This window comes from Canis lupus, chromosome X (assembly GCF_048164855.1).
Source record: "Canis lupus baileyi chromosome X, mCanLup2.hap1, whole genome shotgun sequence".
Taxonomy (NCBI): Eukaryota; Metazoa; Chordata; class Mammalia; order Carnivora; family Canidae; genus Canis; species Canis lupus.
Genome location: NC_132876.1, coordinates 61,849,976 through 61,868,774, shown reverse-complemented (window position 1 = coordinate 61,868,774; position 18,799 = coordinate 61,849,976). Strand labels below are relative to the sequence as shown.

Genomic DNA, 18,799 nt, shown 5'->3' with positions numbered 1-18,799 from the left:
CCAGCACCAAATCCTAAAGTTGTTTAATGCTGATGAATATCACTATGTAGCAGGTGAGACAGGCTCAGACCTCCTAAGCACAGTGCTCTGTTATTTAACCTACTCTGTTTCCACTGCAGATATTGCCATTGATGGTGACCCTTGGAGAAAAAAAACAGTTAGTCTTCCAAAGTGCAGTAATTTTTAAATATGTATGTTAATGTGTTGTCTATTAATAGAGAAAATATATTTTCTTAGTCTTTCATCTACCAGTGCAGACAGAAGGGTGGAGACCAGAGCATCATAACATTGTTGGTGGTTTCATCCAACATTCAAGGCTCTTTGAATACCATTAAAACTCTAGGCAGTCTTGGGCACCCTGGATGGCTCAGCGGGTAGCTCTGCCTTCAGCCCAGGGCCTGATCCTGGAGAACCAGGATAGAGTCCCACGACAGGCTCCCTGCATGGAGCCTGCTTCTCCCTTTGCCTGTGTCTCTGCCTCTCTCTCTCTCTCTGTGTGTGTGTCTCATGAATAAACAAAAAATCTTTAAAAAAATAAAATAAAAATCTAGGCAGTATTATTTTGGAAACTCCCATACACAGTGTATCAACAATTTTTTAAAAATCTAAATGTACCTATCTTCTTACTTAAATATAAATGTTAAATCAAAAGTATTAATATGTTATAACTTTGTTTTTAAATTCAAAATTACTTGGCACAAAGTAATTCATTAAATCATGCTTGACAGTGATATTTCTGCAATTGTTAGATATACTTGGGAATTCTGCTACTATAGAAGAAAAATCTAAATTCCAAATTGTTTTCAAGTGAAATGAAATACTGATGAATACTAAATTTAATATTTAAAGAAGCTGATGTGGTAATGGTTTGTATATATTTAATTAAGCATTTCTTTTTTAAAAAGATTTTATTTATTTATTCATGAGAGACAGACACAGAGAGAGAGAGAGAGAGAGAGAGAGAGAGAGAGAGGCAGAGACACAGGCACAGGGAGAAGCAGGCTCCATGCAGGGAGCCCGACATGGGACTCGATCCTGGGATTCCAGGACCATGCCCCAGGCCGAAGGTAGGCACTAAACCACTGAGCCACCCAGGGATCCCCTAATTAAGCATTTCTTAATTATGATTTTGTAGTCTTCTTTTTGTATTATGGGATAAATAATACTTTTACTTTCTCAAAAGTTTAAAAATAGGAAATATTTCTGCTTCTGGCAATGTACTGGATGATTTGAAACAACCTTCTTGCCAAAGGCAATTTAAAATTTTAGAAGACACTTTACAAAAACCTTAAAAATATCAACAACCTTGGCAAGAAAGTGAGGAATTACCAGAGTAAGAAATGGGGATTGATTTCAATTTCAAAGGACTCAGTGATAAATCAGATCTGCTTTTGCCTGGGGACCATTTGCCAAGAAAGGAAATGAAACTTCTAAGCAGACCTTCTCTTTTAAAGATAACCCACCTGGAGATTCCTAACCCTGAGTGGGGTGTGAGAGCATAAGCAGTCTCCATTTGAGAAGGGAAAGTGCTGTTCTGAAGAAACAAGTATCAGTTAAGGCAAGGAGGTAGAAAGAACAGAGAGAGGGTTGAAGGTGTAGGAGATTCTTTCCATCATAAACAGAATCCCCAGTGAATATAGAAAAAAGTTTTGAGTGGTAGGAAATATGGAGATTGAAATTGAGGTAGAATTTCTGAATAGAAGGTGTCTTCTAGCTCTTATCCTATGCAATATGTATGACATTTCCACCAGAAATTATTAGACTCTTGTTATGGAACTTTTCCGTGTGACAGATAAGCTCAATTATGTTTAATTCTATCTGTTCACCTATTCCTACACCATATACCCCAATTTTACCACTATTATGTACAGCTCACTGAAACTGTGTTAAACCCACCAGCTCAGAATTTGGCCTAAAAATTCAAAACGGGAAACCAAAATTTATATTTTGTGTAGAGCTGTACTCATTCTGACACCATTAACCATATACCCTTTGCTGAGAACCTGGCTCAGCAAAGGGTATATGGGACAGAGAAGCATTTGTAGGAATTTACCTGCCATATCAGAAAAGTGCTAAAGATAGGGACCCGATATATCAGGAAAATCAGTGAAGGAGGAGAGGGGAGTAAAACCTGCTAAGAACTGTCCTTAGGCTCCACTATTTACAACCATAGTCATAAAAATCTCCACTCATAGCTCCTTAGCCCCATTCTTGTGATTGGGGTAACATCAAATAGTTTCTCAAGGAAATCAACATTTCTTTCCAGTCTAGACCAGGGCAATGCTGGGTCCAAATTGTAACATTGTGACAATAGGCTGGAGTCCTATCTAATATGCCAGCAATTCCACGTTTAAGAATTTATTCTGGGGCAGCCTAGGTGGCTCAGTGGTTTAGCGCCGCCTTCAGCCCAGGGCCTGATCCTGGAGACCCCGGATGGAGTCCCACGTCAGGCTCCCTGCATGGAGCCTGCTTCTCCCTCTGCCTGTCTCTCTCTCTCTCTCTCTCTCTCTCTCTCTCTCTGTCTCTCATGAATAAATAAATAAAATCTTTAAAAAAAAGAATTTATTCTGAAAACTTATACTGGTAAAGCCAGCCCCCTCATGTATTCCTAATGTTGTCAATAAAGGCCAACAGATTTTGTTTATATATAAATTTATTTTCAGAATTTATTCTGAATTATTAAAGATGTGGGCAAAAATTTATTGATAAACGTATACTGCAGCATTAACTACAATATAGAATAATTTAAAATAAGCAACATGTCCAATAATACAGAACTGGTTACATAACTTTTGGAATATCTATAAAATGGAATCATATAAAACCTTTAAAAATCACATAGAATAATATTGGATAATTTTTAAAATATTTTCTAAGTGGAAAACAGCCATTTACAAAATGGTATGTATCCTATGATAGATTTTTAAAATATATTTATTCCCTTCCTCCCTGTTACTTTTCTCAACCCTTCTTACACACTGTCATCTATCTCTGACTAGGTTTAGAAGGGTTTACATCAACATATTAAAAGTGGTTATCTCAAGATACTTTCTTTACAATGTTTGCTAAGTTTTCTGAACATAGCATGCATTTATTTTATAATTTTTTAGAAATGTTAACTTTTGGTTAATAAATAAATAGATTTCCTGTGGCAATAGGTCACAAATACCATTTGAAAATTCTTTGATTCATCTTACTTTAATCCGGCCTTAACCTTTCCAGTCAAATAATATTAAAAATGATTTGAGGAACTGTTTTATGTAAGATTAAAATGAAGCAACAATGACTATTATAGAATACACATTCCAGGGATAGTTGAATATAGTAAGGAACAAGTCTAATATAATCTATAATGTTAATTTCTAGGATAAAAATACTGGTAAAGCCAGCCCCCTCATGTATTCCTAATGTCAATAAAGGCCAACAGATTTTGTTTATATATAAATTTATTTAGGAAATTTTCACTTAGATTAATATGTCTGAATTTAAAGTAAATTAAATACCAAGAATCAGCTTCCCATTCTGAGAGTTTTAGATAAGGCCCACTGAACTCATTACTCATTCTGCCATCCAGTGTTCTCCAGATGTAAATTTTATTATATGGGAATATAGAATGAATACAAGAGTTTTTCTTTCTTTCTCTTTATATATTTTTTTCAGTTGAAAAGAGGCCTTGGGTCCAAATAGAATACATGTTGATCATTAAGAGGCAGGAAGATTGACTATATATGCATATGGCAAATTATGCCCATTTTGCCAAATCAAAACCTTAAGGAAGATTTTCCTGTCCTGTGGACTGGGAAGCCCAATAACAGTCACCCTGAAATTAACAATGATGAAGATAGCTTATCATCCTGACTTATTTCTGCCTGATTATTTGTATAATAATTCTGAGTTTTATCTAGAAAAGGCAAGAGTTGGGCAGATGAAGACAGAAAAGGGTATAAGGACATGGGAGAAAAGTGAAGAATGGGACAGAAAGAGAAAAGCCATGCAAAAGAGAATAAATATGGTGATTGCAATGGGGGTGTAAACAATGATTATGCAAGGAAGTTACTCTGGAGAAGCAATGGGTAAGACTATGGAAAGTATAAGGTAGGATCATGGAGAGTGCTCCTTAGAAATATTAGGTTTGGTTTGATAGCCAATAAAGAACTATCTATAGTATTTTAGCCTACATTGTTTTTAGTGATATATTAAAGTAATGTTTTAGGAGAAAAAATAGCTAACAGTTACTGAGTGCTTGCCCTGTTCCAGGCAATGCGATACAATAATGATGGTTAAGAGGGTGGCCTTGGAAATTGGTTGGAGTTAAGGTCTAGTCCTGACTCTGGAATTTATCAGCTATATGACATTGGGAAAATTACTTATTTTCTTGAGTGTCAGTTTCTTCATCTGTAAAATTGTTGTAGTAATATCCACCTTTCAATGCTGTTGTATGGATCACATCGATTGAAAAAAGGGAAAACTTGTGGCCAGAGAACAGTTAGGAAAGTATTACAATTATTGAACCTAGACAAAAGTGATTACACCACTAGAATGGAGAGGGAGGAAAAACTGCAGAGGAAAAGTAAAGAATTAGGACAGATGACTGACTGAAAGTTTTTTTAGTTCTGTTCATTTGACATAATTTGGGAAAAAGAAATTCTACTCTGAAGTATAGGGTTCCTCTCTGGACATTATCAATTGTTTATACATTTCCTTAGAGCTAAATATAATCGTCCGTTCCCTCTATTCATCATTTCAACATCTCTGCAACATATAATTTAAATTTTCTTTTCTTCAGTCAGTTAAAAAACAAAACAAAACAAATCATTCACTTTCTTATACTGTATTTTCAATTTTTTATTGTTTGCAATTTCTTCCTCCATTATTGAGTTTGCCAGTCAGGCCTCCTACAAATTTTCAGAGACCATGTTCCCTATCATAACAAAAAGTAAAACTCAAAAAGAAAACTGGTCCTGCCATTTCTGGGTTTAGGGAAACCTGAAACTTTTCTTAAGTCTTCTGTGGCTTTGCTCACTTCTTCAATGCCTAATTTCTGTGACCAGCTATCGTCGGAATAATCATTACATAATAGGAGTCTTAAAATGCACAAAACTTTGAAAGCATGGGCTTTCTTACTAGTGTCTGATTCAACATAGGGAGTCTTCATTTAAGGAAGATCTGTCTTATTTGCATACATTTCTGAGCAGGAAGTTATGTGCAGAACTTTCAGTTTCTGTGGGAAAATGTCCTTCATTCTAATATAATTTAATACAATGCTCCCTTTTGCTTTTTTTTTTCTTTCTCCTCTGCCTCCTCTTGCGGAGAGAATCGTCAAAAATAAATGTTTCAACAGATCTCGCGGTGCAATTCGAGACTCCCTATTTTAAAAAAATAGAAATGATGCAAAGGAGCCTGTATTTTCCAGGCTTTGGGACTGGGACTGCAGTATTCTGAGCTCAGTGAAAGCAGTCAAGGGAGGAGGCGGGACTCTGGCGAGTTCCCCTTCCACCCTCCCCCCCCCTTTCTTCTTCCCACCTCTCTTCCACTTCTAGCTGAATTCCAGCATTTGCTGCAGTTTCTCTCAAGCCCTTTGCAGGACCCAAACAACAGCGGCCATTGCTCCCAGGATGGTGATCCGTGTGTATATTGCATCTTCCTCTGGTTCAACGGCGGTAAGGAGGGTGGAGAGACCACCTTTGTTTTCCTACACACCAGGCCCCTGCTGCTCCAGAACCGTAAAATTGCAGAAGTTCATCTGGCAGCCACTACTTAGGAAGACACACGGTCTTCCACCCGTTTTCCCCTTCTCTTTCTTTCCTTTGTTGCTTCGATTCCATTTTTCTATGGAGTTTAGCTTTGTTTCCATTACGATGGAAGATCACATTTCTACGTTGAAGGAAAAAGAAAGTTACTGAATTTTGGTAAATGGGAGATGGTGGTATTGGGTCTTTAAGGTTAGGGGAAGGAGTCAAGTAAAATCACACACTGGTGAGTTTCAGGAGTGGGAAATTTGACATATGTGCTCTAGGTACTGAGATGAAAGGCAGGCATGCACTTCTGTAAAGATGTAAAACGTGCTGATGACAATTGAGTGGAGGCCTACTGAAACATTGTGATTATTTTTGAAGTGAGGCCCGTTTAATCAAAGAGTTATTTTGCCAGTGTGTAGGAGAGTGTGTTTTAATTCAGTTTAAAGAGTGTTAGAACTAGGCAGAATGGGGGCGGGGGGGATTGAGAACAATGATGCAACGTTGTGGGTTTTTTTTTTTAAACTAATGTGACAAAGGACCTGTTTTTTCCTTCCATAGTGTTCCTTATTATGAATTTTTCCCCCAAAAGACATAACTTCTAACAGTTTCTAACTGCTTCAAATATATTAAGAACTAAAAAGGGAACTAACAAGTAAGCAGTTTCTTGTGTAGTGGCAGACTCCAGTTGCTGCTTCTTCAAATGATAGGACAGGTCCCTTCTGGGTTCATGTACTTTTAATTTAGAGTAAGAATTCTTCAGCAGCTGTGGGAAGGAATAAGATAAACTGGGGTGCAACCTGAGTGTATATCCATGATAAATGAAAGCGCCTGTTTTTCACAACTCAAAAGAAAAGCTAAAAGTAGCAAGAGTAGATATGTGAGTTCCTGATGTAGGATGTAGTAACTGCCTCCTTCTTCTGGGCTTTGGAACAGCAGCTATTTCATATTTTTACTGTTGTTTGTTTTGTTTATTTACCCCTAAAATGGATTTGGGATAAAACTGAAGGTTAGGTGAAATCACAAAAACCTTGAACTTTGAACTTCGTCTTTTCTGGCCACCATGCATGGGTATGTTTAGACAGTTTTCAGACAGAATACTTAACATTACAATTTTTGAGGAAATTTAGGTTGAAAACCTAAAACTTTTTATATTGCCTTTGAACCTTACCTCATGAGCTTCTTGCTTTATTATTATCCACTTATATTAATTATGATATTTCAGAGTAATATTTGAGTTCCTCAGAGTCTCACACCCAACACAGTAATTGTAAAATTTTAAAGACCAGCTTAATAACTTTAGTTAAATTCCTGATCAGAAGTTAGTTTCATTTTAGGTGATAGGCATTTCCAATACTACTATTTATTCTTTGCTTTCTTGCTCATCTACCCCTCCCCCAAAAGCAGATTCAAAAAGAAACTCCTTTCAAAATTTCTATTAAAGAACAATTGTATTTCTCCCTTTGTAAAGACTTAGGGTTCTAAAAGCCTTAAAAAAATGACTCCTATCTCTTTTTACGTATGCTGTTAGACTGGATTGCTGAAGACTATACAAATAGGAAATATATGCTATTTATGTTTTGTTTCAGTTTTTTTATCTTATGAGTTACTAGAAATTTGTGTGTTGTTTCAGTAATTATAGTTCTTATGAGCTTGTTATCAAAATTACACATATAGGCAAAATAAATTTTTATTTTTTAAAAAGCATGAGTATTTTTAAATAGTACTAAAACAGGAAAAAGCGAGTATACTTCATTTATAACATAAATGTGCACTATTCAGGTTGCAGTACTAAGGTATTATCATTAAGACTTCTACCATATAGTTTTTAACACACAATTTAGAGATTTGGGGGCAAAAATATTTTTTAATTTATTTATTGGAGTTCAATTTGCCAACATATAGCATAACAACCAGTGCTCATCCCACCAAGTGCCCATCACCCAGTCACCCCAACCCTACGTCCACCACCCATCCACTACCCTTTGTTCATTTCCCAGAGTTAGGTGTCTCTCATGTTTTGTCACTCTCACTGATATTTTCACTCATTTTCTCTCCTTTGCTCTCCATTCCCTTTCACTACTTTTTATATTCCCCAAATGAATGAGACCATATAATGTTTGTCCTTTTCCGATTGACTTATTTCACTCAGCATAATACCCTCCAGGTCCATCCATGTCAAAGCAAATGGTGGGTATTTGTCGTTTCTAATGGCTGAGTAATATTCCATTGTATACATACCCCACATCTTTTTATCCAATCATCTTTCTATGGACACGAAGGCTCCTTCCACAGTTGGCTATTGTGGACATTGTTGCTATAAACATCGGGGTGCAGGTGTCACGGTGTTTCACTGCATCTGTATCTTTGGGGTAAATCCCCAGCAGCGCAATTGCTGGGTCATAGGCCAGTTCTATTTTAAACTCCTGGAGGAACCTCCACAGAGTTTTCCAAAGTGGCTCCACCAGTTAACATTCCCACCAACAGTGCAGGAGGGTTCCCCTTTCTCCACATCCTCTCCAACATTTGTTGTTTCCTGTCTTGTGAATTTTCACCATTCCCACTTGTGTGAGGTGGTATCTCATTGTGGTTTTGATTTGTATTTCCCTGATGGCCAGTGATGTGGAGCATTTTCTCATGTGCTTGTTGGCCATGTCTATGTCTTCCTCTGTGAAATTTCTGTTCATGGCTTTTGCCCATTTCATGATTGGATTGTTTGTTTCTTTGGTGTTGAGTTTAAGAAGTTCTTTATAGATCTTGGATACTAGCTCTTTATCTGATACGTCATTTGCAAATATCTTCTCCCATTCTGTAGGTTGTCTTTTAGTTTTGTGGATGGTTTCTTTTGCTGTGCAGAAGCTTCTTATCCTGATGAAGTCCCAATAATTAATTTTTGCTTTTGTTTCTCTTGCCTTCATGGATGTATCTTGCAAGAAGTTGCTGTGGCCAAGTTCAAAAAGGGTGTTGCCTGTGTTCTCCTCTAGGATTTTGATGGTATCTTATCTCACATTGAGATCTTTCATCCTTTTTGAGTTTATCTTTGTGTATGGTGTAAGAGAATGGTCTAGTTTCTTTCTTCTTACCCAGCACCATTTATTGAAAAGACTGTCCTTTTTACAGTGGATGGTTTTTCCTGCTTTGTCGATTATTAGTTGACCATAAAGTTGAGGGTCTACTTCTGGTTTGTCTATTCTGTTCCATTGATCTATGTGTCTGTTTTTGTGCCAGTACCACACTGTCTTGATTACCACAGCTTTGTAGTACAACCTGAAATCTGCCCCAGCTATGGTTTGCTTTTTCAATCTTCCCCTGGCTATTCGGGGTCTTTTCTGATTCCACACAAATCTAAAGATTATTTGTTCCAACTCTCTGAAGAAAGTCCATGGTATTTTGATAGGGATTGCATTAAATGTGTAAATTGCCCTGGGTAACATTGACATTTTCACAATATTAATTCTTCCAATCCCTGAGCATGGAATATTTTTCCATCTCTTTGTGTCTTCCTCCATTTCTTTCAGAAGTGTTCTGTTGTTTTTAGGGTATAGATCCTCTAACCTCTTTGGTTAGGTTTCCTCCTAGGTATCTTATGCTTTGGGTGCAATTGTCAATGGAATTGACTCCTTAATTTCTCTTTCTTCAGTCTCATTGTTAGTGTATAGAAACGCCACCGACTTCTGGGAATTGATGCTGTATCCTGCCACACTGTCGAATTGTTATATGAGTTCTAGCAATCTTGGGGGGAAGTCTTTTAGGTTTTCTATGGACAGTATTATGTCACCTGCGAAGAGGGAGAGTTTGACTTCTTTGCCAATTGGAATGCCTTTTATTTCTTTTTGTTGCAGGATTGCTGAGGCTAGGACTTCTAGTATTATATTGAATAGCAGTGGTGAGAGTGGACATCCCTGTCTTGTTCCTGATCTTAGGGGAAAGGCTCCCAGTGTTTCCATATTGAGAATAATATTTGCTGTGGGCTTTTTGTAGATGCCTTTAAGATGCTGAGGAATGTTCCCTCTATCCCTACACTCTGATGAGTTTTGATCTGGAATGGATGCTGTATTTGGTCAAATGCTTTCTATGCATCTATTGAGAGGATCATATGGTTCTTGTTTTTTCTCTTGCTGATATTATCACATCGATTGCTTTACAAGTGTTGAACCAGCCTTGCAGCCTGGGGATAAAACCCACTTGGTCATGGTGAATAATCTTCTTAATGTACAGATGGATCATATTGGCTACTATGTTGTTGAGAATTTTTGCATCTGTGTTTATCAGGGATATTGGTCTATAATTCTCCTTTTTGGTGGGGTCTTTGTCTGGTTTTGGAATTAAGGTGATGCTGGCCTCATAGAATGAATTTGGAAGTACTCCATCTGTTTCTATCTTTGTGAACAGCTTTAGTAGAATAGGTATGGTTTCTCCTTTAAACGTTTGATAGAATTCCCTGGGAAGCCATCTGACCCTGGACTTTTGTGTCTTGGGAGATTTTTGATGACTGCTTCAATTTCCTCCCTGGTTATTGGCCTGTTCAGGTTTCCTATTTCTTCCTGTTCCAGTTTTGGTAGTTTTTGGTTTTCCAGAAATGCGTCCATTGTGTCTAGATTGCCTACTTTATTGGCATATAGCTGCTCATATTAAGTTTTTTAAATCGTTTGTATTTCCTTTTAATTGGTGGTGATCTCTCCTTTCCCATTCATGATTTTATTAATTTGAGTCTCCTCTCTCTTCTTTTTAATAAGGCTGGCTAATGGTTTATCTATCTTACTAATTCTTTCAAAGAACCAACTCCTGGTTTTGTTGATCTATTCCACAGTTCTTCTGTTCTTTATTTCATTGAGTTCTGCTCAAATCTTTATTAACTCTCTTCTTCTGCTGGGTGTAGGATCTATTTGCTGTTTTTCCTCCAGCTCCTTTAGGGGCAAGGTTAGCTTTTGTATTTATAGTTCTTTCCAGTTTTTGGATGGATGCTTGTATTGCGATGTATTTCCCCATCAGGTATGCTTTTGCTGTATCTCAAAGATTTTGAATGGTTGTATCTTCATTCTCATTAGTTTCCATGAATCTTTTTAATTCTTCTCTAATTGCCGGGTTGACCCTTTCATCTTTTAGGAGGATGGTCTTTAACCTCCACGTGTTTGAAATCCTTCCAAAGTTCTTCTTGTGATTTAGTTCCAGTTTCAAATCATTATGGTCTGAAAATATGCCAGGTAAAATCCCAGTCTTTTGGCATCAGTTAAGACCTTATTTGTGACCCAGTATGTGGTCTATTCTGGAGAAAGTTCCATGTGCCCTTGAGAAGAATGTGTATTCAGTTGCGTTTGGATGTAAAGTTCTGGAAATATCTGTGTAATCCATCTGGTCCAGTGTATCATTTAACGCTCTTGTTTCTTTGGAGATGTGCTTAGAAAATCTATCAATTGTAGAAAGCGCTGTGTTCAAGTCTCCAAGTATAAGTGTATTATTATTTAACTATGTCTTAACTTTGGTTGTTAATTGATTGATATACTTGTCAGCTCCCACATTCAGGGCATAAATATTGATGATTGTTAGGTCCTCTTGTTGGATAGATCCTTTAAGTATGATATAGTGTCCCTCTTCATCTCTTACTACAGTCTTCGGGATAAACTTTAGTTTATCTGATATAAGGATGGTACCCCTGCTTTCATTTGAGGACCTTTTGAATGGTAAATGGTTCTCCAATCTTTTGTTTTCAGGCTGTAGGTGTCCTTCTATCTAAAATGAGTCTCTTGTAGACAGCAAATAGATGGGTCTTGCTTTTTTATCCAGTCTGAAACCCTGTGCCTTTTGACGGGGTCATTAAGCCCATTCACACTCAGAGTTACTATTGACAGATACGAATTTAATGTCATCAGGATACCTAATCAGTCCCTGTTTTTGTGGATTGTTTCCTTGGACTTCCTCTTTCTTTCACCTAGTCCACCTTATTATTTCTTGCAGATCTGGTTTGGTGGGCACATATTGTTTCAGTTTCTTCCTATCTTGGAAGCTCTTTATCTCTCCTTCTATTCTGAATGAGAGCCTTGCTGGATAAAGTATTCTTGGCTGCATGTTCTTCTCATTTAGGGCCCTGAATATATCCTGTCAGCCCTTCCTGGCCTGCCAGGTCTCTGTGGAGAGGTCTGCTGTTAACCTAATACTTCTCCCCATAAAGGTTAGGGATTTCTTGTCTGTTGCTGCTTTAAAGATCCTCTCTTTATCTTAGGAATTTACAAGTTTCAGTATTAAATGTTGGGGTGTTGAATGTTTTTTCTTGATTTTAGTGGTGAGGATATCTCTGGATGCCAGTTTCCCTTCCCAAGTTAGGGAAGTTCTCAGCTATGATTTGTTCAAAACGTATTCTCATCCTCTGTCCCTTTTGGCGCCCTCTGCAACCCTAATTAAAGATAGATTTTTCCTTCTGAGGCTGTCATTTATTTCCCTTAACCTTTCCTCATGATCTTTTAATTGTTTTCTTTTTTTTTCCTCAGCTTCCTTCCTTGCCATCAACTTGTCTTCTATGTCATTCACTCGTTCTTCTACCTCATTAACCCTCATCATTAGGACCTCCATTTTGGATTGCATCTCATTTAATTGATTTTTAATTTCGGCCTGATTAGCTCTAAATTTTGCAGTTATGAAGTCTGTTGAATCCTTTATACTTTTTTCCAGAGCCACCAGTAGCTTCATAATTGTGCTTCTGAACTGGTTTGCTGACATCGAATTGTAATCCAAATTCTGTAACTCTGTGGGACAGAGGACTGTTTCTGATTCTTTCTTTTGTTGTCAGTTTTTCCTTCTAGTCATTTTGCTCAGTGCAGATTGGCCATAAACAAGTTGTAGTGAGAAAAGGAGAACAAGAGAGAAAAAAGGGGTGGAGGAGAAACAAACAGAAAACAAAAAACAAGGGGGAGTATCCTCTGATTCTATATACTGTAAATCCCTCGACTTCCCCTGGAACTTTCTAGCACTGCTTGATCAATTACTTGCTTTCCCCCTGTCCTTCCAGCTGGTTCTCTGGGGGATGGGCCTTCTGTGCTGATTCTCAGGTGTGTGCACCTAGCGGAGCTGTCCAGCCCCCTTCTAGGTGCACGGCTCAGTGGGAGCTGTTTATCCTGTGAGGTCCCTGCTCCCTGGTGGCCCGGCTCAGTCCCAGGTACAAGGTGACACCAGGAGGAACAACAGTAGTGGCGGCGGCCATCTCTGCAGGCCTGGAATCAGCTCCCACAGTAACTACTGCAGCTCCCAGTCCGCAGGGGCCTGGATGCTCTCGGGGCAGGCGGGGGGTGGGGGGCGCTGATCTGCACAGCTCTGGGCCGTCTGTTGGCAGGAGTGTCCTTGCTGCCCTGTGTCCTCCCCACCTCTGCCTGTCCTGTGGGGAGCACCGGATCTTGGGCTGTGTCCCCCAGCGCCTTTGGCTCTGGTGCCTGCACCACTGGAATTGCATTCCCGTGGCGGCGGGGCCCCCTCCTGGGGAGCCGCTGCCCCCGCCGCTTCCTAAGCTGCTCCCGGGGCCCTGCTGCCCTCCAGCCTGGAGTGTCCTCGCTGTCCTGAGCCCTCCCAGCTCCATCTGTCCCAAAGGGAGTGCAGGATCCTGGGATGTGTCCCCTGGCGCCCTGGGCTCTGGGGCCTGTGCCACTGGAATTGTGCTCCCGGGGCCACACAGTCCCCTCTGTGCAAGGCCGCTGCCAGACCTGCTGCCTGAGCTGCTGCCAAGGCCCCGCCGGGTGCTCGCTGCAGCCCTTTAGGGAGCTCGGCAGTGGTTTGTGGCGCACTCTCCCCCGGGGCGCAGTTCCTCTGTTAGTGCCCCAGGGAGCCTGAGGGCATCCCTGCCCCTCCTGGGATCCTACTCCAACTCCCTGCAAGCGCCTTTCTATCCGGAAAGATTGGTGAAGCTTCTGCTTCTCCGGGACGGGGCTTTCCTGTTCTGGAGTCACTCGCCCCGCCTTAGCCTGGCTCCTCACGGGGTGCTCCACCTTGGATGCTTTTTTATTTCTTTATTTTTTTCCATCTTCCTGCCTTGATAGAAGCGCGAACTTTTCTCACTGTAGCATTCTAGCTGTTCTCTCTTTAAATCTCAGGCTGAATTCGTAGGTTTTCAGGATGATTTGAAAATTATCTAAGTAAGTTGATGGGGACAGGTGACTTGGGGATCCTACTCTTCCACCGTCTTGCCCCACCTTCTTGGGGCAAAAATCTTAATGGGAACCCAATGATTGCTCAAAGTGAGACACTCTTATAAGTTACTAAGATAAGTTATTAAGTGTAGTTCTCTGAATAGCATTTAAAAGAAAGCTTTTGGTTTTGGATTGCTAATCTTTCACTGGCTTCTGACTCTTCCTAATGGTTGTTATGAAAATAACCAATATTCAATGTTTTACCAGGCACAAGAGAATATATAAGTCCAAAACGATATTAATCTTTTCTGTGCTTATTTCAGGACTTATTTTCCCACATAGCCTGATCAAAAAAAAAAAAAAAGTTTTCAAATATTTACTCAACTCTGCCCCAATACTGGTAGCATTTGGTTCTCAAAAATGTAGAAATGAAAACAGGCGTGTTGGTTTTTGTAATAAATTTCTTGAAAGCCATAATAATAATAGAAACACTTAAGTGTGTCAGGTACTATCTCATTTTTTGTTGACAATTCCTAGTCCTGTGAATTAGGTTTTATGATTATCTCTATTTTTAAGATAAGGAAATACAGGTCCAGAAAGGTTAAACAGCTTTCTCAGGGTCATATAAATAGGATGTCACAGAACTTGAATCCAGCACAAGCTGTTTGAATACAATAACATGTATTTAACCACCAAGAAATACAATGTCCCAGTGATGCATGTAGAGGAGGCATGAGAAGATAAATGTGAACATGAGGTGAGAGGTACAGAAATGACTGGAAGAATTGGAAGAATTGCCTGAGCATATACATATACAGGGATTAGAAAAATGAGCTGATGTGGAGGAGAGATAGTATATCTGAAATTGAATGTCATTAAGTGGAGTAAATGACTGTTCACTCAAGGACAGGGGGATAGAGAAGACACGCCCATTTGGAATTGTTTTTTGTGTCAAGGTATAGAAAGTCAGGCCTGAATACTGTTTCTTTTTGTGGAAACTATTTAGCAGGAATACAATTCCAAAGTTGTCTGTCTATAGGGGGTGATTTCTGCCTGTTCAGGACTGTTTGTGTATGTCTTGACCCACTGTAACACAGAAGTATATAACATTTTTTTGCTGTTGTTGTTCTTGTTGAGATTGTAATGCCCTATAAATTTATATTTAATGGAACAGGAACAATAAATACAGACCCTGTGTAACTTAATAAATTTCAGTAACTTTTAACAAAAATCAACATTAGTCTTTGATGAGAACTGCTAGAATGATGATTGCTTGGAGAATTTTAACTGGTTTGGGAGGTTTTTTTCTGATACTTCTTTTCTCTGGACTCATCATAATCTCCATCTTATGGTCTCTATGCATTCTAGGTAGGGTTAGTGTAAAATGTTGAGATTGTGGTAGATAGATGGTTTCTGTGGGTTTTATTTATGAAATAACTTTTTAAAAATTATCTCTTTTATGACTGCTAAGACAATTATCCATGTGCAAAATGAAATATACATTTCTTTATGACACTATTCACTATACAAGTTATAAAAACGAGTAAATAAATGCTTGTGATTGCCAAAGTATGAGTCACTAGTCACAGTATTATTTTCATTTGGATAATATACATGTGGGATAATAAACTACAATTCTTCATCTATATGATTCTCAAGTAATTGTATTTTAGGTGGCAGAATATTTTGCTTCTCTGACCTTATATTTATAAATTGAACATTGTTTTGATGTATGCTATGGTCTTTGTTATAACTGTCAAAATTTGTTTGGATGCTATTTAAAAGTATTCATAAACTACTTAAAGGAACAAAATCAGAAATTTTTCATCATATGAATGTTTAGAAATACTTTTTGGTTCTAAATGGTGGAAAATGACGGCATTCACCTGGTTAATGCAGGAACTCAGTATCAGTGGTTTCAACTTGGTGCCCTATGTTTGATGACTGACTTCCTTAATTTCACAGCAACAGTGGCAGTTTTTGGAATAATTTGGCCCAACTTAAAGAGGCTTGGAAATCACAATTATCAGCAATGATTCTTGGGCATTTAAGAGTCAAATGGTTTTAGGGAAGAATGTATCTTGGAAATTTAGTATAAATTTAGATTTATGAGCTGGTAGAAGAGAAATATAAAATGGGTTTATCTCTAGCTCAAAGGCTAGTTTCTGTATTGAGGAGAAGTTCTGAACAATACACCATAAGATCAATTCTCCCCCTGGATTGACCTGTAAAATAATAAATAGATTGAAGCCCCAGATGCATTCAGGTCAAATGTTCTAATTCTCTGTAGTTAATCCCTAAATTCTTCTCTAAGATATATATTGTACAATTAAACACATATCTTTTACAGAAATATTTTCTGCTAGTTAATTGAATTATCAAGAGTGAATGTAATATTTCATTTCTTACTGATAAAATTAAACATATTGAGATTCTGTTGGAATCTCAGACTATGACTGTCTGTTGCTTTCAGTTCTTCTTTCTTGCCTACCAGAAAGTCTTTTAAACCTAGTACTTAATTATTTCCTCCAATCCAGAGCAAGATTAAACAAATGTATGTTTACATCTGTAAATATGTATGCCTAAGGGAGTATGTCTAAGACCCAGAAACATTAGGTATATTGCTTAAGATCAAAAAGTTTCAAGTGCGGGGATCCCTGGATGGCTCAGCGGTTTAGTGCCTGCCTTTGGACCAGGGTGTGGTCCTGGACTCCTGGGATCGAGTCCCACATCAGTCTCCCTGCATGGAGCCTGCTTCTCTCTGCCTATGTCTCTGCCTCTGTCTCTTTCTCTGTGTCTCTCATGAATAAATAAAATTTTTAAAAAAAAGTTTCAAGTGGCAGAACTGGGATTAGAACCCAAGTTGTTCTGGGGGCACATGGGTTCCTCAGTTGGTTAAGCACCCTACTCTTGGTCTCAGCTCAGGTTTTGATCTCAGGGTAGTGGATTCAAACTCCATGCTGTACTCCACACTGAGCAAGGAGCTTGCTTAAAAAAAAAAGAAGAAACCAAGTTGTTCGGACTCCAGAACCCACTCCTAAATACTGTTATTTACACATCCTCTTAATGTATAGTTATTAAACAAAAATTGTCAATAGTACATTAAACTCTTGTCATGTGACTATGAACCTATAACTACTATTTAAGACTGGATGATACATGAAAAGATAGAAAAAGACTGGAATATGCTTAACCAGGCAAATGTGTCTTCTTCATCCATAATCTGTACATGAGAATTAGGTGGGACTGGGGAAAGTAAAGAGGTTGGTTAGTAGCATCAGTTTCAGATATATTTTAGTTCTTTTATTTTTAAATAAAATTGCTTATCCAAGGACATATTTTTAAATAGCATTTGTGCCATGTATTGAGTTCTTTTGACTCAAATTCTCTTCCCTGAAAAGTATTTTCATGTTGTCATAGGCTAATATAATTTAAAAGTGGCTTTTTATGATTCTGTAAATTTTCTAAATTCATTAGCAAAGCAACAGTGCTATGACTTGTAAACTCTGATTATGGATTCTAGTCTCTGAATTCTGTCCCTTTGGCTTAGTCCTTTCTGGAAATGAGACACTATCAGAGTTGGAGTTAAAGCCATACATTTTTGCTTAAGATATTTCAAACAGTGAGTCAAGACAAATAGTACTTTATCTTTTAAATACCAGAGAATATTTATCTCAGTTAACAGTTACAATAGAGAAAATTTGGGGGCACCTGAGTTGCTTAATGGTTGAGCATCTGCCTTTGGCACAGGTCATGATACCAGGGTCCTGAGATTGAGTCCCACATCAGGCTCCCCGTGAGGAGCCAGCTTCTCCTTATGCCTATGTCTCTGCCTCTCTCTGTGTGTCTATCATGAATAAATAAATAAAATCTTTCAAGAAAAATAGAGAAAATTTTGTCTGTTTTGCCACTACCACTCAGCCAATTATTTTGGGTGCAGCATATTCCTCAATGTTAGAATTAAAGCACTAAATATACACTTAATAGTAGTTGCATGAAAAAAAAACAGCCGCGTGATATCACAAACCATTCTATTCAGCGTGATATTTCAAAGTTGATTTGGAAGGACAATAAGCATAGACAATTATATCATATGTTAAAATATGATTAATCACCTCATTTTAATTTCTCATGCAATACTTTGTCAGTGAGTGCTTAAAATATGCCAGGGATAGTGGTAAGTACAATATTATATAATTGAATTCCTGTTTCAACTCAATAAAGTCAGCAGTTTCTCTGTCCATTTATGAAAAGGAAACAGACTCAGAGAGCTAGCAAAGCACTTCCACCTAAGTTTGTCTGATGCCAGAGCCCATGATCTTAACAACCATGGTATTTGACCTTTTGGTTGATATTTCTTGATTATCCACTATGAATGTAGTTCTAAAACTAATTTAAAAGTCGTTGCAGGGGATCCCTGGGTGGCGCAGCGGTTTGGCGCCTGCCTTTGGCCCAGGGCGCGATCCTGGAGACCCGGGATCGAATCCCACGTCGGGCTCCCGGTGCATGGAGCCTGCTTCTCCCTCTGCCTATGTCTCTGCCTCTCTCTCTCTCTCTCTCTGTGGCTATCATAAATAAATAAAAATTAAAAAAAAAGTCGTTGCAAAATTGCTTTTCGAATAAACTTGAAAATCATGAAAAGTATTTCTTAGTTAATTGTTTTATAGCAGTACAAAGAAAAATTCTAGTGGCCTAGTATATCATGTAGAGAACTAAGAATTCTTCAGGGGAATCTGGGTGGCTCATTTGGTTAAATTTCCAACTCTTGAGTTAGGCTCAGGTCATGATCTCAGAGTTGTGAGATGGAGCCCTGTATGAGGCTCCAAAGTGTGGAGCCTGCTCAAGATTCTCTCTCTCTCTCTCTCTCTCTCTCTCTCTCTCCCCCTCTGCCCCTTGCCCCCCACCTCTCTCCCTCTCTAAAAAGAAAATTATCCAGAGCAGAAAATCAAAGTC

At 38.4% G+C, this 18,799-nt stretch overlaps 1 protein-coding gene across 4 annotated transcripts in view; it reads left to right on the top strand.

Moving 5' to 3' along the window:
- Nucleotides 1-5,405: 5,405 nt before the first annotated feature.
- Nucleotides 5,406-18,799, top strand: part of SH3BGRL (SH3 domain binding glutamate rich protein like) — a 339,550-nt gene continuing 326,156 nt past the window's right edge. For all 4 annotated transcript variants that reach the window (XR_012026484.1, XM_072816910.1, XM_072816912.1 and 1 more), the window contains exon 1: nucleotides 5,406-5,660. Coding sequence is in view for 3 of the 4 variants with exons in the window: in XM_072816910.1 (XP_072673011.1) it covers nucleotides 5,616-5,660 (45 nt within the window). In the remaining variant the exon portion in view is untranslated. The remainder of the gene's footprint in view (nucleotides 5,661-18,799) is intronic.